The sequence below is a fragment of the Schistocerca americana genome, chromosome X, assembly GCF_021461395.2.
Source record: "Schistocerca americana isolate TAMUIC-IGC-003095 chromosome X, iqSchAmer2.1, whole genome shotgun sequence".
In the NCBI taxonomy this organism is placed as follows: Eukaryota; Metazoa; Arthropoda; class Insecta; order Orthoptera; family Acrididae; genus Schistocerca; species Schistocerca americana.
The window spans coordinates 851526684-851554681 of record NC_060130.1 but is presented as its reverse complement, the minus strand read 5'-3'; the positions used below and the strand labels follow the sequence as shown (position 1 = coordinate 851554681).

Genomic DNA, 27998 nt, shown 5'->3' with positions numbered 1-27998 from the left:
TTTCCTCCTCCAAAACCCGGGTTATGCATTTTTGTCATCGACCCACAGTACACCCTGATCCAGAACTTTATTTAGGCAACCAGCTCCTCGATGTTGTAGCACAGCCCCGTTCCTTGGACCTTATTTTTGATTACAAGCTGACATGGATGCCACAGCTCCTGGCCCACACATCTTGGGTGCAGACCATTCCACTTTTCTCCATCTTTACTGTGCTCTGGTTTTGTACAGACTCGATTATGGTAGCCAGATTTAGGGCTCAGCAGCTCCTTCCACTTTGAAACTCCTTGACGCTGTCCATCACTGTGGGGTGTGTCTGGCTACTGGTGCCTTTCGCACTAGTCCTGTTGATGGTCTCCTCCCAGAAGCAGGGATTCCACTCTACACATACAACAGAGTTAACTCCTTGTGTCTTACACAGTCTCCAATTCTCTGACCATCGTGTGTACCCTGTGCTCTTTGCCAATGAGGGATGTCTTCCTCCTAACACCCGCCCATGGGTGGGATTGCCAGTTGGCATGCGTCTCTCAACCCTCTGCCAGGCTCTCCATCTGCACTCGCTGGACTGTGCCTCGTGTCTTTCCTCCCATACCCCCCCTCTCCCCTCCCCCCTCCTGGACTGTGTGTAGACTACAGATTAGGTCCGGTCTCTTCCAGGGTCCTAAGGTCTCTGTTGCTCCTATGGTTTACTGGCATCTTGTATTTGCCGTCCTTGCAGAGTTCCTGGGTGCCACCATCTTTTACATTGATGGTTCTAAGACTACTGATAAGGTGGGGTATGCTTTCACATCTCCTACCAGCTTCGAGCACCATTTGTTGCCAGGATCATGTAGTGTATTTACAGCAGAGCTTCTAGCCATTCACAGGGCCCTCCTTTTTGTTTCTCAGGCCTCCCTCCATAGTGTTTTAATTTGTTCAGACTCCATGAGCTGCCTGCCAGCTATCGATCGATGATACTCTTGTCACCTCTTGGTTTCTGCCATCCATGACCTTCTCTCTGCCCTTGAGTTTGCCACCTGTTCAGTTGTCTTTCTCTGGATCCCGAGTCATGTGGGATTCCCAGGTAATTAATTGGCTGACCCTTTGGCTAGAGAAGCAGATACTTACCCCCCCCCCCCCCCCCTCCCCAATTTCCTTTCATGATAGCAGCTGCAGGTATGCAGATCTATGTCAAATATCTCTTTGCCCAACAGTGGAATGCCATCTGGAGGGCTACTGCTCATGCTAATAAACTCTGCACAATCAAGGAGTCTACTGCAGTTTGAGGCACTTCTTTCAGCCCCTCTTGGAAGGAGTCCACTGTTTTATGCTGTTTATGCATTGGCCATACCCTGCTCACCCGTTGTTTCCCACTACATAACAACCCACACCCACAATGTGGTTGTGGCGTCAGACTGACGATATCTCACATATTGGTGGCATGTCCCCTTCTTTCGACCCTTCGTGGTAAGTATAGTCTTCCTGCTTCCTTGAATTTAATATTAGTGGACAATCCGTGGATGGTTGACCTGGTCCTCGGTTTCATCCATAAAAGTGGTTTTTATTTCCAGATATAAGGTTCTCCTTCAGTCTTGGAGCAGGTGCAGGTTGGTTGTGGTTGCGACTCCTTTTGCAGTCTTCAGGGTCTGTGACCCCATGACTACCCCCCCTTTTTTTCCAGTTTTTACATTTGGTCTCACCTTTTATGCTTTTACTGTGTGTGTTTAATGTTAATTCTTTTATAATTTGACTCCTCTGACTGAATCTGTCCACTTTTAGCAGACCCTCTTTCTTATGTAAGCCACTTTGGAATCTTGGAACTGTTGACCTCCACGTTTGGTCCCACACTCTCTTAATTAATTAATTAATTAATTAATTAATTAATTAAGTAATTAATTAATTAATCCATCAATCACACCAAGGCAAAACAAGTAAGGATAAAGCAATCCAAGCAGCCATTACAGAAAGACCAGCAGTAGTTCCGTAGTGATTGTCAAGACGACACACAAGCCGCAGAGCGCCTCTCAATGGGCTCGGTCCCCCTCATCCTCGAAGGGACAGGGTTCAGGGAAAGGTTCACGACGTTCAGGTCAAAAGCTGTCCCAAGCACCATCAGACATCATTCTTTCATATCTGACTAATGAGGTGGACATCATGGAATTAGATGCTTTGGATTCAGGCAGCTCCTTCACTCCCTCTCGCTCTAAAAGTGCTTCACCTCCGCAGTGCAGAGACGGGTAAATTAAAACCATGTCGATGAAATGGCTACCATCCTACAGTGGAACCTGCAGGGGTTCAGGACGCATGTGGAGGAACTCCATCTCTTATCTCAGGGTAGACCACTGTATCTGTCTCTTCAGGAGACTAATTTCCATCAATCGTACACCCCTGAGCTATGAGGCTATGTTCTCCACAAAAAGCATGACCCGAGTGAAGAGAGAGTTAGAGGTGGTGTAGGTGTTTTTGTCAGTACTAACACTCATCGCCTCTCTCACTTACGACTTCACAAGCAGTTGCTGTATCAGTGCACATGCATCATCCATTTACAATATGTTCCCTTTACTTGCCCTTACATGATGCGCTTGATGAAGAGGCCCTAATTGACCTTACTACACAGCTACCCTGCCCCTTCATCCTCTGTGGTGATTTTAATGCACAGAATGTGCTTTGGGGCTCTGCAACTACCTTCCCCAGGGGCAGAACAATTAAGACTTCTTGTGCCATCATGTGCATAATTACTAAATACAGGACAGAGCACTCACTTCTGCACAGCAACTGGGTCGTTCTGCCATTGATCTCTCACTTTGCTCTCCAGCTCTTGCTCACATTGCTCACTGAGAAGTGGTCGATGACTTGCACAGAAGTTATCACTGCCCATTCAGGACTCACCTGCCAGATAGGGTGGAGCCCGAAAGGAAACCGCTGCGATGGGTGCTCGGTACAGTTGACTGAACACTTTATATAGCCAGTAGGCCCAGTTCGAACATTGTGCGAATGTCAAGGCATGGGCGGATCATATTACCAAAATGATCCTCCACACTGCTGCAGCATCGATCCCACAGTCTGTGGGACAACAGAAGAGGCAACCTGTCCGTTGTTGGAGTGCCGAATGCTGATCTGCAATCAGGGCCAGGTGTGTGGCTTTGTGTAGGTTCAAGGGTCGGCCAACTACAGAGAATATTGCAGACTTTCTGGTGGCGAGAGCAAAGTTTTGCCGAATTATGTGAGAGAGCAAGAGGAGGTCGTGGCAACAGTTCCTGAACACCATTAATCATTCTATCAAAAGTTCTGTTGTGTGGGAGATGATCAGGGGAATTTCTGGGAGAGGAGGCAGGTGCCCCATGGCTTCTTTAATGAGAAACGGCACTCTCCAAACCAATCTGTGAGACATTAGCCAGACCATGGCGGCATGATTTGCCACAGTTACAGCAACAGCCAGTCAGGATCCAGGTTTCCAACACTATAGAGTGGTTGCTGAGAGGTGTAAATTGGATTTCCGGTCCACCTGCTATGAAGGTTACAACTGGCCATTTTCCATGTTGGAGCTGGATTCTGCATTGGTGGTGGTTCGTGACACATCTCCTGGTGACTGAGGGATCCATTACAGTATGTAGTGGCACCTCACAAGCTGAAACAAAGGTATTATCCTTGCACTTTTTAATGCCATTTGGGCATCAGTTCACTTCCCCAACTCGTGGCAAGAGACAATTTTAATTCCTCTTTTAAAACCTGGGGAAGATCATACATGCCCAAGTAGTTACCATAGTGATGCCCTTACTCGTTGCATGGGGAAGACCTTGGAGCCGATGATAAACTGCCAACTTGTCTGGATCTTAGACTCCAAGCAACTCCTTAGTCACTTTCAGTGTGGGTTCAGGAGGCATCACTCCACCTTTGATAACCTTGGCCTCATGGAGGCAGCTATACAATTGGCTTTCCTCTATCGGCATCATCTTCTAGGTATATTTTTTGACATCGAGAAGGCCTATGGTATTTATTTATTTATTTATGTTGTTGTTGTTATCTTCAGTCCTGAGACTGGTTTGATGCAGCTCTCCATGCTACTTTATCCTGTGCAAGCTTCTTCATCTCCCAGTACCTACTGCAGCCTACATCCTTCTGAATCTGCTTAGTGTATTCATCTCTTGGTCTCCCTCCATGATTTTTACCCTCCACGCTGCCCTCCACTACTAAATTGGTGGTCCCTTGATGCCTCAGAACATGTCCTACCAACTGATCCCTTCTTCTGGTCAAATTGTGCCACAAACTCCTCTTCTCCCCAATTCTATTCAGTACCTCCTCATTCTTCTGTAGCACCACATTTCAAAAGCTTCTATTCTCTTCTTGTCTAAACTATTTATCGTCCATGTTTCACTTCGATACATGGCTAAACTCCATACAAATACCTTCAGAAACGACTTCCTGACACTTAAGTCAATACTCGATGTTAACAAATTTCTCTTCTTCAGAAACGCTTTCCTTGCCATTGCCAGTCTACATTTTATATCCTCTCTACTTCCATGATCATCAGTTATTTTGCTCCCCAAATAGCAAAACTCCTTTACTACTTTAAGTGTCTCATTTCCTAATCTAATTCCCTCAGCATCACCCAACTTAATCTGACTGCATTCCATTATCCGCGTTTTGCTTTTGTTGATGTTCATCTTATACCCTCCTTTCAAGACACTGTCCATCCTGTTCAACTGCTCTTCCAAGTCCTTTGCTGTCTCTTACTGAATTACAATGTCATCAGCGAACCTCAAAGTTTTTATTTCTTCTCCATGGATTTTAATACCTACTGCGAATTTTTCTTTTGTTTCATTTACTGTTTGCTCAGTATGCAGACTGAATAGCATCAGGAAGAGGCTACAACTCCGTCTCACTCCCTTCCGAACCACTGCTTCCCTTTCATGTCCCTCGACTCTTATAACTGCCATCTGGTTTCTGTACAAATTGTAAATAGCCTTTCGCTCGCTGTATTTTACCCCTGCCACCTTCAGAATTTAAAAGAGAGTATTCCAATCAACATTGTCAAAAGCTTTCTCTAAGTCTACAAATGCTAGAAACGTAGGTTTGCCTTTCCTTAATCTTTCTTCTAAGATAAGTCGTAACGTCAGTATTGCCTCACATGTCCCAACATTTCTACAGAATCCAAACTGATCTTCCCCGAGGTCGGCTTCTACCAGTTTTTCCATTTGTCTGTAAAGAATTTGTGCTAGTATTTTGCAGCTGTGGCTTATTAAACCGATTGTTCGGTAATTTTCACATCTGTCAACACCTGCTTTCTTTGGGATTGGAATTATTATATTCTTCTTGAAGTCTGAGGGTATTTCGCCTGCTTCATACATCTTGCTCACCAGATGGTAGAATTTTGTCAGGACTGGCTCTCCCAAGGCTGTCGGTAGTTCTAATGGAATGTTGTCTACTCCCGGGGCCTTGTTTCGACTTGGGTCTTTCAGTGCTCTGTCAAACTCTTCACGCAGTACCATATCTCCCATTTCATCTTCATCTACCACCTCCTTCCATTTCCATAATACTGTCCCCAAGAACATCGCCCCTGTATAGACCCTCTGTATACTCCTTCCACCTTTCTGCTTTCCCTTCTTTGCTTAGAACTGGGTTTCCATCTGAGCTCTTGATATTCATGCTAGTGGTTCTCATTTCTCCAAAGGTCTCTACTTTTCCTGTAGGCAGAATCTATCTTACCCCAAGCGATATGCGCCTCTAAATCCTTACATTTGACCTCTAGCCATCCCTGCTTAGCTATTTTGCGCTTCCTGTCGATCTCATTTTTGAGACGTTCGTATTCCTTTTTGCCTGCGTCATTTACTGTATTTTATATATTTTCTCCTTTCATCAATTAAATTCAATATCTCTTCTGTTACCCAAGGATTTCTATTAGCCCTCATCTTTTTACCTACTTGATCCTCTGCTACCTTCACTATTTCATCTCTCAAAGCTACCCATTCTTATTCTACTGTATTTCTTTCCCCCATTCCTGTCAATTGTTCCCTTATGCTCTCCCTGAAACTCTCTACAACCTCTGGTTCTTTCAGTTTATCCATGTCCCATCTCCTTAAATTCCCACCTTTTTGCCATTTCTTCAGTTTTAATCTACAATTCATAACCAATAGATTGTGGTCAGAGTCCACATCTGCCCCTGGAAATCTCTTACAATTTAAAATCTGGTTCCTGAATCTCTGTCTTACCATTATATAATCTATCTGATACCTTCCAGTATCTCCAGGCCCCTTCCATGTATTCAACCTTCTTTTATGATTCTTGAACCAAGTGTTAGCCATGATTAAGTTATGTTCTGTGCAAAATTCTACCAGGCGGCTTCCTCTTTCATTTCTTACCCCCATTCCATATTCACCTACTATGTTTCCTTCTCTTCCTTTTCCTGCTGTCGAATTCCAGTCACCCATGACTATTATATTTTCATCTCCCTTCACTATCTGAATAATTTCTTTTACCTCATCATACATTTCATCAAACTCTTTGTCATCTGCAGGGCCTGTTGGCATATAAACTTGTACTACTGTGGTAGGTGTGGGCTTTGTATCTATCTTGGCCACAATAATGCGTTCACTACACTGTTTGTAGTAGCTTACCTGCACTCCTATTTTTTTCTTTTTTTACTCATTATTAAACCTACTCCTGCATTACCCCTATTTGATTTTGTATTTATAAACCTGTATTCACCTGACCAAAAGTCTTGTTCCTCATGCCACCGAACTTCACTAATTCCCGCTATATCTAACTTTAACCTATCCATTTCCCTTTTAAAATTTTCTAACCTACCTGACTGATTAAGGGATCTGACATTCCACACTCCAACCCGTGGAACGCCAGTTTTCTTTCTCCTGATAACGACGTCCTCTTGAGTAATCCCCGCCCGGAGATCCGAATGGGGGAACTATTTTACCTCCGGAATATTATACTCAAGAGGACGCCATCATTTAATCATACAGTAAAGCTGCATGCCCTCGGGAAAAATTATGGCTGTAGTTTCCCCTTGCTTTCAACCATTTTATTTATGTATGTATGTACATATTTATGTATTTATTTAACTGGGGACCTAGAAACGATGGAGAGGCTTTGTTCCTGCTGCAGCCCTGAGTGGTACACAACAGGCTACTGCAGTCCACTCAGCCTACCACTGCCTTACATCGAACCCAGGTGTATTGTGCAGTTCAGCCTCCAGTGGCCCTCCCCCTCCCCCTCCCCTCTGGGAACCTCTCATTCCAGATGAGTGTAACCTCAGTGTTTGCATGGTAGACTAATTATGGTGTACGCATACATGGACAGTGTTTGCACAGCAATCGCCGACATAATGTAACTGAGGTGGAATGAGGGAACCAGCCCACATTCACTGAGGCAGATCGAAAACCACCTTAAAAACCATCCACAGGCTGGCCGGTACACCAGACCTCAACACTAATCTGCGATGCAGATTTGTGCCGGGTACCCGCACGCCTTCCAGCTTGGGAAGCAGTGCGTTAGACCGCACGGCTAGCTGGGTGGGCTAGGCCTACGGTACTATTTGGAGGCATTTGATCCTGGAGAAGCTTTACAAATGGGGTTTTCATGGTTGTCTTTCCATTTTTATTCAGTCCTTCCTCTCACCACGATATTTTATATACCATGTCAGTGAAGTCCTGTCTGATAACTCTGAGCTGGAGAATGGTGTCTCTCAAGGTAGCTTCTTAAGTATGACTGTCTTTGTCATAGTCATTAATAGCATTACATCCATAGTGAATAGTCCGTCCAGTGTTCTTTGTTTGTGGATGACTTCTCTGTGTTTTGCTCTCCTTAAAGCCTCGCAATGACAAAACATCAGTTGCAACCAACTCTTCGACATTTGGATGAATGGGCGCAAACGAGCAGTTTTAAGTTTTCCACCGAGAAGTCTGTGTGTGTTCTTTTTAACCATTCTCGTTCCATTTTAAACTTTCCTGAGTTCAGGATGAGAGACACTGTCCTAATTTTAAAGATACAGTGAAGTTTCTGGGCCTCATATTTCACGCTAAGCTTACACGGTTACCACATCTTAAGGACATGGAAAGAAAAGGTCACTTATGGCTTTAAGTATTCTAAAATGTCTTTGCCCCATAAAACTGGAGCAGACAAGTCCTGTCTGCTCCCCATGTACTGTGGCTTTCGTGTGATCTCAGCTCAATTATTGCTGCACGGTGTATGGGTTGGTGAGACCCTCTTATTTAAAGATGTTTGACGTGGTGTACCATGAAGGGATTCAGTTGGCCACTGGGGCATTCAGAACAAGCCCCATACCAAGCCTCTGTGCAGAGGTTGGTGAACCGCCACTTCACATCAGGCAACGGCTGCTTACGGTGTGCCAGGCATATAAAACACTGTCCACACCATACACACCTGCCTACTATACCAGTTGCTCAGCCTCCACTGGAAAGACTTTTTCGGAACAAGTAACAGGCAATGAGGGCCCTATGGTATTTGTACACAGGATTGCCTTCTAGAGATTGGTATGTCTGGTTTTCATGTTTTAAATTGCAGTGGGAATAATTTCCACCTTGGCGTCTCTGAAGGCCCAGACTTATTTCAGACTTGACAAATTTTAAGATAGATTGTATGTCAGATTTTACATTTCAATATCTGTTTTTTAACATTTTAGATATGCATCACAGTTTAACAGTAGTGTACACTGATGGCTCCAAACAAGGGAATTCCTTTGGCTGCTCTGTCGTGTTCCCCGGCCATGTCACAAGGTTTCGCCTTCCTGACAAGTATACTGTTTTCTCAGTGGAGCTCCACACAATCCTGAAGGCTCTGGACCAAATGCGTTGTATTCCGGGCAAATGCTTTCTCATTTGCTTCGATTCTATGAGTGCCTTACAATCGTTACAGAACCTGTATCCAGCTGAGGAACTAGTCTGGCTGATATGTGACCAACTGTACTTGCTCCATTGGCAGGGCAGGGTAAGCGGGAGTCATTCTGCTGGGTGCCAGGTCATGTAGAGATATAGGGAAACGAACAGGCTGATCAGGCTGTCAAGGAGGCCTGCAGAGGACAAAATGCAGCTGAGTGTCCTATTCCCTTGCAGGCTGTCATTTCTGCACTACACAGGAAGTGCATGCAGTTGTGGGATGAGGAATGGCTGGTGCTAACAGCCAATAAGCTGTGGTCAGTAAAGTCAACAACACGGCGGTGGTGTTCCTCCTGCCAGTTGCTCAGGTGCGATGAAGTGACCCTCTCTCAACTTAGAATTGGACGCTGCCATCTCACACATTGCTGTTTACTATGACGAGAGGATCCCCTGTTTTGTGATGCTTGTGGCGTGCACATGTCTATCCACCATATTTTAATGGAGTGCATTTTATATCATTGGTGGGGATGTGCCCTTTATGTTAGCTGATAATGAGATGAGTGTGACTAAGGTTTTAAAGTTTTGACATGTGTATGGACTCTGTCCTAAACTTTTAGGCTGGAGGTTTAAGTGCACTGCACTGTGTCTAGCTTCTCCTTTGTTGTCCATCTGCTATATTGTTTTAGCCCCTTATACCACTTTCTTCCTGTATCGTTAATGTTGTACCACTGACGCAATACTTCGTTCTGTGTTTCTGTACAGGTAAGCGCATAATTTTTTAGCTTTTGTTACCTGTGTTTTAAGTGCTGTTTTGTCTTCCTGTTTTGTGCATTTTAATGACACTCGTCTATCTGTTTTCACATGGGCACTAAAGACATTACTCTGTAGTGTGATGGCTGGGCAATGGCTGTATTGTATGGTTTTCCTCAACTAACCTATTCAGACAGGGTTCTCTCTCTTACTGTCCCTAGTTAGTTGTGTGGCCAAGGCTGTTTTTAATTTTAATAAAGTACAAGAAATCTTATATGCCCGACTTTAAACAAATTCTTCTCAATTTTTTAGATTAGCCTCAAAATTGGTCATTTACAGTGACGTATCTAAGCAGGTCCATACTGTCATCTACTGAGAAGTATACCCAGCAGTATGTTTAGGATTAGATGTACTGACAAATGTACATTCTGCAGTGTAGAGCTCTGTTATCTTACAGGTACTGAAACAGATAGAGGTGCAGCTGACAGAATAATTTTGTCTGCTCTGATTCCCTAAAGGTGTTTACACCTGTGCAATTTTCCATGTAGACTAGGTGCATGCAGCTGTTGCACAAAGAAGGAAGGAGGTGCACACACCTGTGTGAAGTCACACATGCCTCTAGGTTGTGCACACAGATCACTGTGCACATGTAGAGGTGGAGGTGCAGTTGCAGGCACAGGAGTGTCCCCATCTAAGATGGAGACACGTACAGCATTTGTGACCCTCCCGTGGTTCTGTCCATTTTGTGCTTTCTTTTACTAAGGCTCACTATTTAAATTATTGTCAAAAACAATCTTTCAATTTGTCATTTTATGAGCACTTTGGCTGAGTGCTCTAATGATAAACACACGGAATTTGAAAAGTATTATCATGCATTTCATTTTTTCTGGCTGGTAAATTCCACAGTTTGTAAAGACAGAGTGAAATGAAGTGACTGTGTACAGTTCCTCACAAGTAACAACAACCTGGAAACAACAAAATTAAATTTGGACAAAAGAAAGACAGAGCAGCCATTGCTCACAGGGGAAACAGTTACTGTTGAAATCAAGTTTATAGGACAGCCACGAGTTGCAATATTATTGTTACCGATTTCACTCAATTTAACAAAAGCATAATCTGTGGAATTTGCTGTCCAAATTAGTAAATTCCACAGTTTCTGACAAAACTATTGTTAAATTGAGTGAAACTGGTCTATTAAAATTGATCGTGAATTGTAGCTGTCCTAAAAACTTAAAATAAAAAGCTTTCATTCATACCTCAGACATATACATGTTGTAGAAGAGTGATTGTGAGGCTCTGATGTGCGAAAGCTGTAATGGTTCATTTATAAGCCGCTTCAGTTCACAAATAGTTTGCATCAGCATGAGCGAATAAAAGAACATGGAAATAGTGTTTATAATTGAAATAGCTGCTTCCACAGTTGTCAGAGTACAGTAGAACCACATGTTTGCCTGCCAAATTCCCTAAACAGTGGAAGAAACTTCACTTAAAAATCTTATGTTACATCAAATTAACCTTCTCTAGAATTAGCAAGTTGACGGTAAAAAGAAAATAATGTAATTAAACACTTACGACAAAATAAAATAAGACCCGCCACTGCATGCACGCGTGCGTGCCCATATGGGCACGTCTACAATTCTGAGGAAATAAAAGATGAGAGTTAAATATGAAAAAGTGCGGGAAATTTTGTACACAATTTCAGTAGGAAGAGAGATCCATTAGAGATGCACAACAGGACAGCAAATGTAAGTACAATGCCGTATACAACCACTACCCACAAAAAAGTACTTAAAAATAAGAAATTTTCTTCATGACTACTTTCCAGATGACATTTTGTCAAAATGATGAGGGGCCACAAAAAACTGTCCTGTAAAAATACATTCTCTCTAGCAGTGTAATTTTCATGTGGGCAATCAAAACAATCTAAATGAAACGAATATGTTATAGTTTTTAGGGCTAAAATAGATAAATGACCATCAACTTTATATGATATTTTATGAAAATAAATTTGTCCCACAGAGGTGCTGAGACAGGTCTTTGTAATAAAGAGTCATTGTATTTTGCATAAGGCAAAGTTAAAAACTAAACAAAAATGAGATAAGCGTTTCATTTTCCAGAGAAAGAAGCTTTAATCAGTCATCAACCTACCTTAGTGTAGCCTTCCAGGGATTTCGCCAGAGCTTCACAAAATTCTGGGGCGAGGATAGCTTTATGCAGTAGATACCTTGAACTGGATTTTCAAGGTGGAGTAATTGTCCCCAGTAGCAATAATTCGAAGTGTCAGTGCTAATCTCGTCACCACTGGTATAGCATCTCTGTATTTTCCTTCCGTGTAAGTGGTCCGATGTAGCAGAGGGAGGAAAGCAAAGGAATCGGACCTTATATGTTCAATGACAACAGTTCAAGGTTTTAGAAAAGCTGCTATGAAAAACAGTGCTACATGTTCATAGGGATGTCTAAAACTCAAGCTCAGGGTAACTGATGACGTAGACCCTATAAATGACGATGCCCTTACCCTGCTGCACTCAGGGAATCATTTTCATCAATGGTGATCACCTTCCTTTCTTTGGAGGATATATTTCTGAAAAACATTCTAACCTTAGCACCAAGTCTTCAGTCTCTAGCAGAAATGTATATCTGTAAAGTACTTTCTGATTTAAAAATTGAACTGCAAACTTTACATCTAATGTCTGTTTCGTCATTATCTGCCAGCTAGTCCTTGTATGTTGCAAATCGGTATACTGCAGAAACTGCTTCCCTATATACCTCACAAATTGCAACTCCCAGTGCGTCCAGCTTAGCCAGGGAATCGATTTCATCAGAGCAACAACAAAATGTGCAGACATTTCAGACCCTTTCAAATGCTTCAGTCTAACTAACTCTCCAAACAAAGCAAAAATATACTTTCATAATATACAGTGAAGGACTTTATAACCATGTTGGTTTGATGAATTATACTTTCTCCTTAATGTAAAGTTTTCTCATATTTAGAATTCATCATTATGATTGCAAATGCTGTGAGGTAAATAAAATACACATGCTTGCACATTCTTAACCTGTTCATTGTAAATGTTAAACTCCAGTAAGGGATATATGTTCCTTACAGTAAACCTTGTCAGTAATGTTAGGTTGTCAGTCTACCCTTTAGAGGGCATGTTTATGCTTCAGCCGCACTTACGCAGATCACCAACTCACCTACCTGGCTTTAATAAACAAACCCACTGCCAACTGGTCAGCCATACAGGTGAACTTAATCTGTATCTGCATCTGCATCTGCACTGCACTGCACCTGCAGCTTATTGACAAGAGTAGCATGTGTCCATCTCTCTTGCTGTTAATGGAATTGTTCATGTGCCCATGTTGTAACAGGGGCATGCACCTACAAAGACGCCTCAATCCATGTTGTTAATAGCATAATGCCTTCTTAAATGTTAGTTTACCAGCACGGAATAGTGGTGTTAGTGTAGGGGTGAGTTGAGATGATCAGCTTTTGCCTCAGGTTTGGACCCAATATTATCATTAGAAAAATTTTCTAAGATGTCTTAAGTGTATCAATTAACATTCTCAAGAAAACTGCTTATGAAGGAAGATTTTGTTCCACTCACTAAATGCATACTTTCATATTTATTAAGGGAACTTATCAGGCTGTGGAACACCATAAAACAGATAATCTTTCACAATAAGTACATATTCAGTTTTGGGTTTTGTCCAAATGTGTGTTTGGATGTGACTAGTTTAGAAGTTAATGGGCTTTAAATGAAGAGTTTGTGGTTTCAGTTTCAGAATTTTGATGATTTGCAATCACATTTGTGTTCCATTATTTTAGGAAGGTTACTAATAACCACAACCTAAACAAAAAAGGGGATGTGAGCTGCTGCTTATACCACCACCACCACCACCACCACCAACGCTACCCCAGTGAATTCTCGTCCATTCTTTGTAAATTGAATCAACTAAGAACTAGGCCTTTCCTAGAATTTAGAAAAGAAAGTGGTCTTCCTTTGTAATATTAAGCAATGTAATTGCTTAAGCAATTGATCAGCCTATAAAAGTTCACTTTTGCTTTCTTCAAATAAGATAGTTTTACTTATACTTACGCTTTCTTAAATAAGACGGTTTACATATTCCTTTATTTTTCAGATTTTCTTCACACAGGCTGCTCATAAAATAGTCCGTAAACATTGTACGGATTATATGTTAAGACAAAGGATGAAATTCAGTAAGGTATGTTGATGGAAAATTCTCTCTCTCTCTCTCTCTCTCTCTCTCTCTCTCTCTCTCTCTCTCTCTCTCTCTCTCTCTCTCTCTCTCTCTCTCTCTCTTTCTCTTTCTCTCTGGTGTTGACATTCACACTTCTCTTCTTTTTCTTTTTACAGTTTGTAGACGGTTCGTTTGATGACTATGTGAAAAAAATTCGAAATGTGAATGAAGCTGGTGGTACTTTGGAACTGCAGGCAATTGCAGAATTTTACCGGTATGACAGAAAATTCCATTCTTTATTACTAGGCATGTTTTTTTTCCCCCATAAATTACAGTTCGTAACTACTCCAAAGGCTCCACATGAAAGCTCAACAAATACAGAAACTTCATTGTAGGTCCAGTAATGTGACTGAAACATTCAAAAGCATTTCAGCTTTTGTTATTGTTGTGTTCTATTTAATGTAGGAACTGGAAACAAGTTTCTCCAACTCTGAAGTAATATTTCTATTCTTAATGAAGGATTCTAGGACTTTAGTAGTGACATTAGTGAGACTGCTTTACAGTGTGCTGCACTATTCTTTGAGTGTTATTCTAAAGCTTAAAACATAGAAGCAAGTTATTAGCATTTGCCACACTGAAGGTTTGCAACTAAAAGCACTGCTAAGATGTGAGGTATACCATCCTTTGTATGTACAACAGTCTCTATCATAATTTACAGAAAACAAGGTCGAAGAATACATTGATTAATTCTCACAATAAGGTGTTCTGGATAATAATATTGCTTGAGGAAATTAATTTATTTAGGACACTTAGATTTACTCTGAACTCAATTAAACAATTTTATTGTGTCATTTCTTTGTCTAAAATGCTTGATGTTTAAAATATAAAACATATTCTGGAAAGAATATTGCATATTCTTATGGGAAACAGTACCACTAAAAACTATAAAAGTCCTTGTAAACACAATGACAAAAAACAAAATGTGGGCCATTCTGTCCTGTGATAGCCATATGTCTGTCAATGCTACAGCATGTGTTCAGTGTGGTTTCCACTTATTTTATATTATTCAGCGCCCACCCCCCCCCCCCCCACCACCATAGAAATATGAAGGTGTCCAAATACACCTGCATGCCCTTGGATTTGGTCATATGTGTAGGGCAGATGCTCCTCTAATGTGTGCACCTTGCTGATAGTCATTCACACCAATGATTTTAAATGTCTTCGAAATCCAAGGGATTAAGATCATACCAGCAAGAGGATGTCATGCTACTGGACTACCTCGACTAATACAACATCCATTAAACAAGGTGTTAGGTACTGTCATAAGTGGCATAGAGAATGTGGTGATTCCCCTTTGTGCATGAACTATGTGTGTTTTCTTTCTGCATGGGTGATGTTCTCCAGTAGCATGGGTGATTATTATTATTATTTTTTTCGTTTCTCAGATGTTATGTCTGGTCAAAAATGGAAAGTGATGCAGACCTTGATCAAGCGCGACTTCCTTTTAACTGTACGGTATATGTTTATTATTATTATTATTATTATTATTATTATTAGTCGTAAAGCTCCCAACATGGAAGACGCTAAGTAAAGATGGTTCACTTCTGGGGCTTCTTATTCTTCTTGTTTGCCCACCAGGTCTTCATTCTTTGCGAGAATTCAGCTTTTCTTTCTTCGCTCCATTTTGTTCCAGTTCTCGGCGCTTTTGTCTCTGGTTTGACCTCCCATTTGTCAACTTTAAGTTTGAAATTGTTTCTTTTGTTCATGTCTTCAGTAGTAATGTTGGCTAATTCCAGATCTTTCTTTACATTTTTGATCCGTTCTCCTCCATTAACAAGGGATGCTACGTATCTTACTATTTTTTTTGTAAGTCTGTGATCGGGAAGTCTCATTATGTGGCCATAGAATTTTAGACGCCTCTTCCTCATGTCTATCTCTATGTTAGAATATTCTTCAATTTTAGAATTTTTCTGTAATCTATACCCCTCTTTGGTCCATCTTGGTCCCAGAATTTTCCTAATGATTTTCCTTTCCTCTTTCTTCAGGTTTTCCATATCTGTTTTCCTTTTAAGTGTCAAGGTTTCGCTGGCATATAGCATTATTGGTTTAATTACTGACTTATAATGTTTAATTTTTGTATTTATAGATAGACATTTTTTATTGTAAATGTTTTGGACCAGCCCTAGACCCCTACGAGCTTTTAATATTCTTTCTTGTTGTGAGTATTTTTCAGAAATTATCTCTCCTAAATATTTAAAGTATGGTACCCTCTTAATTTCTCCATATTTGGTTTGTAACTTAGAAATTTCTAGATTTGTTGTTGTAAACACCGTTTTCTCAAAAGATATTTGTAGGCCAACTTTTCCTGCACACTCTTTTAAGGTTTCTATCTGTTTGACTGCCATTTCACTAGAATCTGCCATTATTGCAAGATCGTCTGTGTAGGCTAAGTAGGGGATTTGTAGGTCATCTTTTTTGGTTCCCAGTGATATTGGTTTCCAGTACTTTTCTTTTTTGAGTTCTTTTTCCCATTCTGCCATGACTCTATCCAGAACTAAGTTAAATAACAGAGGTGATAATCCATCACCTTGTCTAACCCCAGTTTTTATCTCAAATGATTTTGAAAGTTATTATTATTATTATTATTATTATTATTATTATTATTATTATTACAGAAATATGTGATAAACAGCACCTGCTAGTTTGTTCGGTAAGATGTATGGCCCTATGAGTCTTGCCCACAGTTCTTCCCCACATAGTGATACTAAATCCAATGCTTGCTTCCACAACCACTCAAGAATTTGCTTCTACATACATGTGGTTATTGTAGTAATTAATCATCACACGCTCTGTGAATCACATCTCATCTGTAAATAAGAAGTTAGTTATGAACTACAGCTCTTCAGTGTTCTATCTTGGAATCCATTGGTAGAACTGTAATCTGTCAGAGTGGTCTTGTGGCCTTAATCTAACATCCTGCCAGTTGAATGATATGTATGCAAATTAGGAGAGTGGCAGTGAAATTATTTATATGGCACACAGATTTGCTTTCAGCTGCTGCATTCCACCAACAGCATAAATACTCCTGACCCCTAAATCAGCAGCCGGCCGGTGTGACCATGCGGTTCCAGGCGCTTCAGTCTGGAACCGCGTGACCGCTACGGTCACAGGTTCAAATTTTACCTCGGGCATGGATGTGTGTGATGTCCTTCGGTTAGTTGCGTTTAAGTAGTTCTAAGCTCTAGGGGACTGATGACCACAGCAGTTGAGTCCCATAGTGCTCAGAGCCATTTGAATTTTGAACCTAAATCAGCATCATATTAACATTTTTAATAATACTAATGTTCTGTATGCTTTGTTAGTTTCTGAAGTAGTCACATTCATGAAGTGGTTCCCAAGATCACGCCAAATGGCAAGCATCTCAGAAAGCATGGTCTTTGTTGGTTGGGCTGGCAGGTTTGGTTGGCATGGGATTCCTAAGCAGTGACAGGTAAATGCTGTTCTGTAACATGAAGGTCTGTGCATGCTTCAGCAACCACCCTGGGGTGTCACAGTGACAGAGGCTGTGTGCTGGCTGTTGAGGTGAAACAGCTGTTACTGGATAGCTTCTGAAGCACCTAGCTCGCCTCACTTGTACAAAACTTACCCAGGTAAGTGTGGGTGGACTCCTCTTACCCTAGCTGCTTGTGGAATGCCAATGGAGGCTATAAATTCTAAAAGTTTCCTAGTGGATTGGCTTCATCAATAGTGAGTACTTACTCAACCCTACAAGAGAATTCTGGAGATTAACCCTCCTGAGCACTCATCTACAGAAATAAGAAACACTTAGTAGTAACAGAACACAGGCGTTTCAAAATGTTTTCATGATAATTAAAAGTGCAGAAGACACGTTTGATAAGATATCCCCATTTTACTTACAAAAAGGTGTAGAGAGTAACTATTAAAAGTAGCCCAGAACCAATTGGGAGAATCTAAAATAAGTTGCTGAACAAAACTGTCACTTCTGGGAAAGTAACAAAGTTACATAAATCTAAGAAGCTTGCTGACTCTCCCATTGTAACTGAACTACATAAAACTCAAAATTCCAACCGTGGAGTGGAACCAGGTGACCTAATTAGTGAGTGTCATTGAAATACAAAAAGAATGGGCAGATAAGATAAAGGTGTTAGATGTGCAGAACATGATGAAGGGAGTAAATGGAAGCCTCGAGGAAAAACCTATAGTGATTTTTAACAGCCAAGCAGCTCATGAGCAATGTGTAGAATATGTCTCTCCACCAATATGTGCTATATCGTCTAACAAACATTGTTTGGAGCAGAGAGTGGATCCAGTCTACATCGAAAAAAAGAAGTACAGTATCAAATTTAAAAACATGTGCCATATGCTGAAGGAAAGAAATAACTTAAGCCTCTGCTGCTTTCATAGTTCGTTACATTATTTGCACAAACAGTAAATACGACTACCAACAATTTCTTATGCTGCTGCACATGTCGAGTTACAGCACCAGTAAGTGGACAACTGCCAAAGAATCAGTTCCACAGACTTTGAAGGCTGACAACATAATGACAGTGTCCCAAAAGCTACAATCTCACAAACAACAGTTGGTACACTTTGTCAAGCATTCTGTTTCTTCCCAAAAAGCTAAAGTACAGGGGAAGAAGTCAGTGCTATAGAATAGGTACTAAAGCATCATTAGTTGCTATCAAAGTACATGTCATGTTGTTCAAGGTAACAGTTTGTTCCATTGATCTCCGGCCACAGGAATCCATACATAGTGAGGTGCTCTTGAAGTCAGTCTACCACCATCCCCAAACATGATTTATTTTGGGCGATAGCTCTGGGCCTGTAACTCCACTTACAAATCTCTGATGCCTCCTGAAGATTGGGAAAATGACACATTGTAGCACAGCCCAGGGTCATTCTCTGCCTTTGATGTTTTCTCTTATGCTCTCACAGAATCTGCTAAGAGGGAAGGGTAGCTGACCTCCACTACAACAACCATTTACCAGTTTCTGTCCACATTATACTGAGGTGACAAAAATTATTTAATAGTAATATGCACATATACAGATAGCAGTAGTATTGTGTACACAAGGTATAAAAGGGCAGTGCATTGTTGAAGCCGGCATTTGCATGCAGGTGATTGATGTGTGAATTAACAGACTTTGTGTGCAGAATTGTAGTTGGAGCAACACGTATGGGACATTCCATTTCAGAAATCATTCTGGAATTCAATAGTCTGAGATTCACAATGTGAAGTGTGTGTCGAGAATACCAAATTTTGGGCAATGCCTCTCTTCACAAACAACGCAGTGGCCAATGGCCTAATGTGGGACATACGACGAACATATCCATTACTACACTTAAGTGAAAATTCACGTTAATGAGCAGCAGACAACTGACGCGAGTACCTTTGCTAACAGTAAGACATCGCCTGCAGTGGCTCTCCTAGACTCGTGACCATATCGGTTGTACCTCAGGCAACTGAAAAACAGTGGCCTCATCAGACGAGTCCTGATTTTGATTGACAAGAGCTGATGTTAGAGATCGAGCGTGGCACAGACCCCCAAGAAGCCATGTGGGCCCAAGTTGTCAACAAGGCACTGTGCAAGCTAGTGGTGGCTCCATAATGGTGTGGACTGTGTTTTCTGGAATGGACTGGATCCTCTGGTCCATTTGAACAGATTACTGACTGGAAATGGCTATGTTCAGTTACTCGGAGACCATTTGCAGCCATTCATGGACTTCATTCTCAAACAATGATGGAAATTTTATGGATGACAATATGCCATGTCACTTGACCACAATTGCTCGCAATTGGTTTCCAGAACATTCTGGACAATTTGAGCAAATGATTTGGCCACCCAGATTACCCGACATGAATCCCATTGAACATTTATGGGACATAGTGAAGTCGGTTCACTACACTGGCAACACTTTCACAGTTATGGATAGTTATAGGACCAGTATGGCTCAATATTTCTGCAGGGTACATCGAATAAATTGTTGAATCCAAGCGACATTGAGTTGCTGCACTACACTGGGCAAAAGGAGGTCTGACGCAATATTAGGAGGTATCCCATGACTTCTGTCACCTCAGTGTATACAAAGAACAGAACCAGAAATAAAATTGCCTAAATGAATGATCAACAAGGCAAACTGGGTGCTGTACAGTCATTTAGGTTTATTAGAACACACAGTGTGTCACATTACAGATATGATCAGCTCTGCCATTGATGCATCCATATCAAAATCTTCAGCCCTCATATGCGACAGCCTGACTCTTGGTGGAACAAACAGTGCTGGCCTGCAATAAGGGGCAGGTAAACAATGGCACAGAGATCCAAGCAAGAGCTCTTCAAGCCTTTCAAAAGTGAGGGCAAAAGCCTGACAGAAAGTTAATGAGGACAAGAAGGGGCCTTGATGTGAGGTTCTGAAGTCCATTAACTAGTAGACATCCTCCATTGAAGTAGGGGAATCGGTAAAGATGATCTCAGGGAAAAGGATGTCATGTCCATTGGTTGCCATACAGGACAATGGCGTCCTGAAAGTAACACCAGTGGAGATTGCCCAGAACACAGTGCAGTACTTTCATGACAGAACATAGTCCACGAGTCCATTTCCATATTTCCAGGCATATCAAGAGACTAGGGAAAGGCAAAGAGCTAACTTCAGTTCTAACAGTGAAGAAGCCTACCATTCTGTGTGGGAAATGGACACACAACTATCTGCATTTCCTGTTACGGCTCTGAGGCTAGACTTAGATTAGATGTACTTAACCATCCAATTGATCCACAGTGAAAAAATCCTCTGAGATATAGAACATGTCAGAATACAGGGATGCACATTAAATACTTTTTTAAAAAAGAAAATGGTGCTCATGGATGTAGAGCAAGTCAAAAAATCTTAAACATATTTCCATTTAAAAGGTAATAAATAGCTTGTGATGAAAAATGCAAATGTTCAAAACATTAAGCCCTATGATGATTTTGTAGGCTGGTGGAGTCTTGAATATGAAATAGAAAAGTCAGTTTAGAACATTTATTTACAATGATTGCATTACTGCACTGAATTTGTACAGAAGTCAGATTGTACATAATATTAAAATGTCTTAGCAGAACCAACTGATGTGTGTATGTTACTAATAATGCCAAAAAATGCATCAATAGAGTAGGAGGCCACCAATAAATCCTTTGGGCTTCTCTTAAATTGAACTTTGCTAGTTAAGCTCTCTGTGGGTGCTGGCAAGTTATTGATAATGTGTGTTCCTGAATAAGGGACACATTTCTGGATCAAACTGGCTTTAAATCTCCATGAAAGTTTATTCTTATTTCCAATACTGATCCTATGGATTGACCTGTTGGTTTCAAGAGATATTTTAATGACAAATTTCCTAAGGAATTAATATGTTGAGGAGTAGTAGTTAGTATCCTTAGTTCCCTAAATGAGTGTCTGCAGGATGTTCATATTACACTTTTTGGGACTCTGAAAACTTTAACTTTAACTTTAGCTTGGCTTCTTGAGTTACCCTAAAAAATTATCCCACTTTTCATTATGGAATGAAAATATGTGAAGTATGCTAGTCTGTTTTATTTTTATCACCTATATCTGACTATCTTCACACTACAAATAAGAGATTTGTGCAGGCACTTTAGCAGTTCTGTGGTATGCTCCTCCCAGCTGAATTCATTACCAAGCTTTAATTCCAAGAATTTTAACACTGTCGACTTCTTCTATCTGTTGAAAGATATTGTGAAGTTTCTGCCTCAACTGTTGTGTATTTATTTTATTGATAGTCACACAATTGGCCAGTTAGTGATTTTGAAGCGCAGTCGACAAAAATCAGAACAAATACGCAGGAGCCGGCTGGAGTGGCCAAGTGGTTCTAGGCGCTACAGTCTGTAACCGCACAACCGCTACGGTCGCAGGTTTGAATCCTGCCTCGGGCATGGATGTGTGTGATGTCCTTAGGTTAGTTAGGTTTAAGTAGTGCTAAGTTCTAGGGGACTGATGACCACAGATGTTAAGTCCCATAGTGCTCAGAGCCATTTGAACCAAATATACATGAAGTTCATATTTGGCTTACAGACATTCAAAAAATGTTGTACTAACTTAGTGTGCAATTTTGGCTCACCTCACATGAAGTTAATAGATTACAGAAAAGCCCTAACAACAAGTACCAAACTCTTGTGAAAGAAAAAATTTAATGCCTTAATTAATAGTACATTAACACAAACTGTAGTCAGATTAGACATTGCTTGTGATTGCACCAGTGATAAGAGTACAAATGCTAGTGGCAGCAATTTTGTGATACTAAACAACCCTTCCAAATTCTTAAAAATAAATATGCATGTGACCTCAATTGTCAAAGCTTCATCTATAAATCTAAGTCATCCCCTATAGTAATCATATTACATAATATGAAAACGTTAACCTTAGCACCTAAAGTTTAACCTGCAAATGTAATATGACCTTGTATTTTCTGAAGGATGAATTTGGGAGAAAACTTCGTCTTATAATTCAGTACATGCAGTATTAATAAACTCAAAAGTACACTCTTAAAGTAATTTTGTTGATACTGTTTCATAACCACTAGATTTTTTTTAAAGATTTTATGGTGGGCATTACTTCTGCTGCTGTAGTGAGGGTCATATTCATTTTACTGAAGATGTTTATAATGACTGGTGGGACCATACATTAAGAGCAACAGATAGCATTAAGTGTAAATGATGCATTGGTAATAGATGCATTCAGCACTGCAAAACCGTTTAACAAATATTTCATAACTGTTACTGAAAAAATTGGGTTGTCAGGTTAAGTAGATGCTACCATGGAATATCTCACACCAGTCTCCTCCTTCACCATAACCCATATTTTGCATTATGTCTTGTAATGAGCTATGGCATAACCATCAGAGTAGTTTGACTTACAAATACCATTTCTTTTTGACTTACAAGATACCTTTATTCCTTGAATAATTCAGGGATCTTTTGCAGACTTTGGTGTAATCTGGGTTAGCTTTGGTGGAAAACAGTATTCAAACAATAAAAGTACTTTTTATTGATAAAGTGCTGCGGTTTGCATTCATGTACATGACCATTCTGGTTCATGTCATTGAATAGTATCGTAGAATAATCAAGTTTTCGCTTATTCACTGCTGTCTTGAACTCAGATTTAGTAGATTTTATATCCTGTTTAGTAATTTAACAAAAGAAATTTCATGTCTGAGAAGCCATTGACTACTGATTTTGTAATACATGGCTAATGGGATAACTGTCTCTATTAGACATCAGCATGCCATCTCAGATGGCAGGTGACAACACTAGCAGTGGAAAGTAAATAAGGTGTGTCAGGCAAGGGGTAAAGTGTCAGGGAATGGGGAGGGGGAGGGGGTGGACATGGAAAACAGTGCAGTCATTGTCATAATGCAGAAGCAAACAGATTCATGTGACATCCATGATTATTTGGCTTTCAGGCTAAGGGTGGAAGCATTTCCAAAACAGCAAAGTTTGTAAACCATTCACTTGCTGGCACGGTTAAAGTATGCCGTGCATGGCAAAATAGTACTATCGAAAACTAGCACCAAGGCAACTGTGTTGCACCATGGGCCGTATACAACATTGGTGAATGACTGCTGCGAAGATACGTTCGGTTGAACAGATGTGCAACTGTTGAGCAACTGACTGCCCATAAGAATCGAGGGGGCTACCAGCAGTGTCTCCTCAATGACCGTTCAGGGAACGTTGCTGTGTATGGGCCTTCACAACAGACAACTGGTTCCTGCCCCCATGCTGATTGGTGTTTATTAGCTATGAGGCTGGAGTTTGCATGCCAGCATCTGAACTGGACATATACCAAGTGGCGACAGGTGGCCTTTTCGGATCTGTCCATCAGACAGATGATCAGTGAGTGGAAAATGTCAAACAGCTCCCAAGAATGTGAGCAACCACCACAGCCAGGCTGTTCGCATCATGGGTTCTCAACTGAGAAACCTCGTGCAGCTGGTCACAGCACTGGAGTCAGTATAGCTCCATATCCCTGTCAGTACCTTCCAGAACACCCACTGACTCTCTTCCTGCATGTCTCTCAGTAGTCTGCACAGCAAAAGGTGGTTATTCAAGCATTTGACAAGTGGTCACATTAATGTGACTGGATAGTCAATAATTTTCTTCATTAGCCTTTTGTATTAAACATTGTCAGTTGCAGTTTGTGAGCAATTGGCTACCATAGTTGGGGAGTTCACAGTAGGTATAAAGTTGAATGATAGTGTTGCTGATGGTCATAAATTCTTACTGGAAGAGTTTTTAAGGAAATCTACTTCAAAATCACCAGCAACACCTTTTTTTCCACTGTTAAATGGGCCAATAGACCTTTGAAGGTGATTTATGAACAGATTAAAATTAACTGCAAGTGCTCAAGATACACTAACTGTTGTGAATGATTTATTACAAAATTCTACTTCTGTGCTGCTCTAGGCAAAACTTGTGAATGTTTGTGTTCTTAAATTTATAACAGTTCCTGATTAATGTGACAACTCCTCCTTTCCACCTCTGCTCTACAACAGTGAGATTCTTACCTAAGTACTATAACACTTGACTTACAGGGATTGGACAAAAATATGGAAACGTCCTGAGAAATGCATACTTGAACATAAATACAGGTACTAGCCAAGCGTGCTGGTTGCACTGTTGTATTTCACCATGAACAGCATCTGCACAGTGTCGTCAGTACATAGCAAGTGCCAGTCGTGGTCAGAACAGTGTTCTGTGTAGTTGTGATTGCATTGTATCAGAGCTAAGTGAATTTGAATGTGGGCAAATTGTTGGTGCTCATATGGTAGCTACTTCTGTAACCAAGGTAGCCAAAGTGTTTGGTGTTGCAAAAGGCACCAAATTGAAGATTTATGCTGTATACGAGGAAAGCGGAAAAATATCGTCTACTGAGACAATGTGGATGAAAGTGTGTGTTGAGTGATTGTGACACAATTCTGATGAAAACTAAGAGGATGACAGCTGTAGAACTCACTGCAAAAATGAATGTTAAATTTGTAAATCCTGCCAGCAACAAAATTTGGACTACAGAGCAATGGAAGAAAGTCATTTGGTCGGATGAGTCTTATTTCACACTGCTGCCAATTTTTGACGGATTTTATGTACCAAGAGTGAAATATGACAGGACTTTGATGATCTGAGAAGCCACATCATGGTATTCCATGACCCCCATGGTTACTCAGCAAGCTCATATTACTGCCAAGGATTATATAACCATTTTGGTCAACCAGGACCTTTCCATAGTAAAATATTTGTTCCCAATGGAAATGGTGTGTTCAGAGATGACAAGGCCCATTCACACAACTCACATCGTCAAGGACTGGTTTTGTGAGCACAGTGATCATCTATGACACCTCTTCTGTACACCATAATCATCGGATCTCAGTATTATTGAGCCTTTGTGGTCTACTTTGGAGAGAATGTGGCATGATCACTTTCCACCTCCATTGTCACCTCCACAGGGGGCTTAGCACTCTTCGGTGGATTAATGTTTGGCTACCACAGGGCCCCAGCTTTGCAGCAGCTTTTCCATTCCATGCTGCATGTATATTCTCTTGCTATTCTTTTTTCCCTCTCTTCGGGAACATGTCAGCTACTGAAAATGAAGACCATATCTCCAAGAACATCCCAGACATCAGAACATTCTCTCCACCATTTTTTCTTTCTTTTTCTTTTTTCTTTTCTTTTTCTTCTTTTTCTTTTTTCTTTTCTTTTTCTTCTTTTTCTTTTTTCTCTTCTTTTTCTTTGTTCCCCTTCCACTATCCTTCCTCCGCTTTGGTGTTTGAGGTCTTTCTTTTTCCTCCCTGTACGCTCGCTCCTGAAGGCATAACAGGCTCTGATGCATAACAGGTGAATGGAGAACGCATGATTCCCAGCCGCAGGTTGACAGGTATGGTTTGCACGTATCCTGTGGTACAGGCAATGCACAGGGAGACGCGATTGCTTGAGCTGCTAGCTTTCTAAATTGCCGATTGGTCCCTCTGGTAGGTGTTCAGGAGGGGGCAGTTGGAAGGAGCACACCATCTGAGATGCTGGCAACCATGGGGATTTTCTTGCAATGAACCAATCTTCTTCAGAGTCAACATCTATCAAACATAAAGAGAATGAGGTTAACAATTCAAAGACTTTCCCAGTTTCACCACAGTCCTTGTGGTTTCACGTACTGAGATTGTCAGTCTTTTGCTACGGTAAATCCATTTGTTGTGCAGAAAGGTGTTGATGCAATTGCCGGCCATGTGAAATCCTGCTCTTGTTTACGCTGTGGCACTTAGCTTTTGGAGACAACTTCTAATTCTCAAGCACAACAACTGCTTGCAGCTTTGCTCCTCACAGTTATCCCGTTCATGTTGAGGCCTATCGAACACTGAATTCTCGTGGTGTTGTTTACACTAGGCTGCTCGATGGTCTGACTGAGGCAGAAATCCAAACATACATCTCTGATCAGGGTGTCACTGGCAGACCATCAGGTGATGAAAAAGGTAGAGGCTACCTTATTGGCCCACACACACTCTCTTCTCACTTTTGATAGAGTGGTTCTTCTGGCCATGGTGAAAGCAGGATATATGAAGTTATCACAGTCGGACCGTACATTCTGACCCAAGTGCTTCTACCTGTGTCATTGTTACAACCACACTCAAATGTCCTGTTGACACCGAGCCAAATGTGTAACCTGTGATAGGGATGCAAACAAGGGTGACTGTCTGCCTCCTCTTCCATGCTGTATCAATTGCAGTGGTGACCATGCTGCCCTCCTCCCAAGATTGTCCTGTGTATCTCAATGAGCGGGCCATCCAGGAGATGTGGGTATAGGAAAAAGTGCCTTACCAGTCACTCTCAATTGTTGGCTAGTCAGAAAACCTGAGTTCTACCATGTGGCACCTACAGTACTGTTGTTGTTACATTTTGCTTCGCGAAGGACATGGCCACACAGACATGTGACCTCAAAGTCAGCACCACAGTTCTAAAATCTCCCAATGTAATGGTAGCAACACTGTCTCCTCCAGCTGTGCAACAAGCCACCAAACTTTGGCTTTATAGGGTGAAGTCACCTGCTACACAATAGGGAGGCTGGAAAGGACGGAAGGAATACTCCCGCGAAGACTTCTTCCATTCCTCCAGCCAACAAACATCTGAATCACCACATGCCAACTGCAAAGGCTCAAGAAATCAAACAAAGGCATATGGTCTTCTCCTTCATTGATTCAGAGATCCTATTAGACTGTGTTGCCATGTGATACCCTCGCTTGGCTGACCTCTGTGTTGCCGGTGTGCACCGCCAACTGTTTTTCTGCCCTGGACTCCGCAGACAGAGAAGGGGGAATGCCGATACCTCTGTAGATCTCGTGGAGCAGGATCCTTCAGCCTCTGCACCCTGTAGCAGTGAGCCTTCGAAGGCCAGCACTAGGCAGCTGTCGAGGTGACACCCTCTTCATTTTTTCCCTCCTCCCATTTCCTCATCATGACTCTCCTCCAATGGAATGTTTGCGGCCTTCAGTCCAACGAGGATGAATTACGGTTGCTTTTGAATCGCAGCGTGCACTTGTTCTCTGCTTCCAGGAAACAAAATTGTGGCCCTCATGACTGCTTTTGAGCTCTCCATATTTCTTCCAGGTCCTCTTCGACCTTCCCCCTAATGATGGCATTCCATCTCGAGTGGGATTCGTGTTGCTCATCAGGGATGATGATCATAGTCAACCCATCTCCCCAACTACCTGGCTTCAAGCTGTTGCAGTACACGTTTTGCTTCTTACTTGAACTTTTCGCTTTGTACCATTTACATCCCCCTGTCATTTGGTGTTACCAGGGCAGATTTCCTCAAGCTTAATAGGCAACTCCCTCGCCCCTTTCTGCTGCTCGGTGATTTAATGCGCATCATTCCCTTTAGGGTTTCTCAGTACCTGTCAGCGAGGTGCTCTCTTGCTGACCTCAAGCAACTAAACCTCATCGGCCTTAACATGGGAGCACCCACATTCCTTTCAGACGCGCACGTATTCCCATTTGGACCTCTCCTTCTGCACTGCCCAGCTTGCCCATCATCTTGAGTGGTACATTCCCTCTGATGCTTACATGGGTGACCGTTTCCCCTGTGCTATCCATTTCGTGTCCCCTCCCTCTCCTCCCTCCCCTCTCTCCCTCCCCTCCCCTCCCCTCCCCTCCATCCCTCCCCTCCCTCCCT

General features: G+C 41.6%; 1 protein-coding gene across 1 annotated transcript in view; it reads left to right on the top strand.

Moving 5' to 3' along the window:
- LOC124556566 overlaps window positions 1–27998 on the top strand; it is a 259489-nt gene that overhangs the window by 122668 nt on the left and 108823 nt on the right. The window contains exons 3-4 of the mRNA XM_047130521.1: window positions 13713–13796; window positions 13949–14046. Coding sequence (XP_046986477.1) covers window positions 13713–13796; window positions 13949–14046 — 182 coding nt within the window. The remainder of the gene's footprint in view (window positions 1–13712; window positions 13797–13948; window positions 14047–27998) is intronic.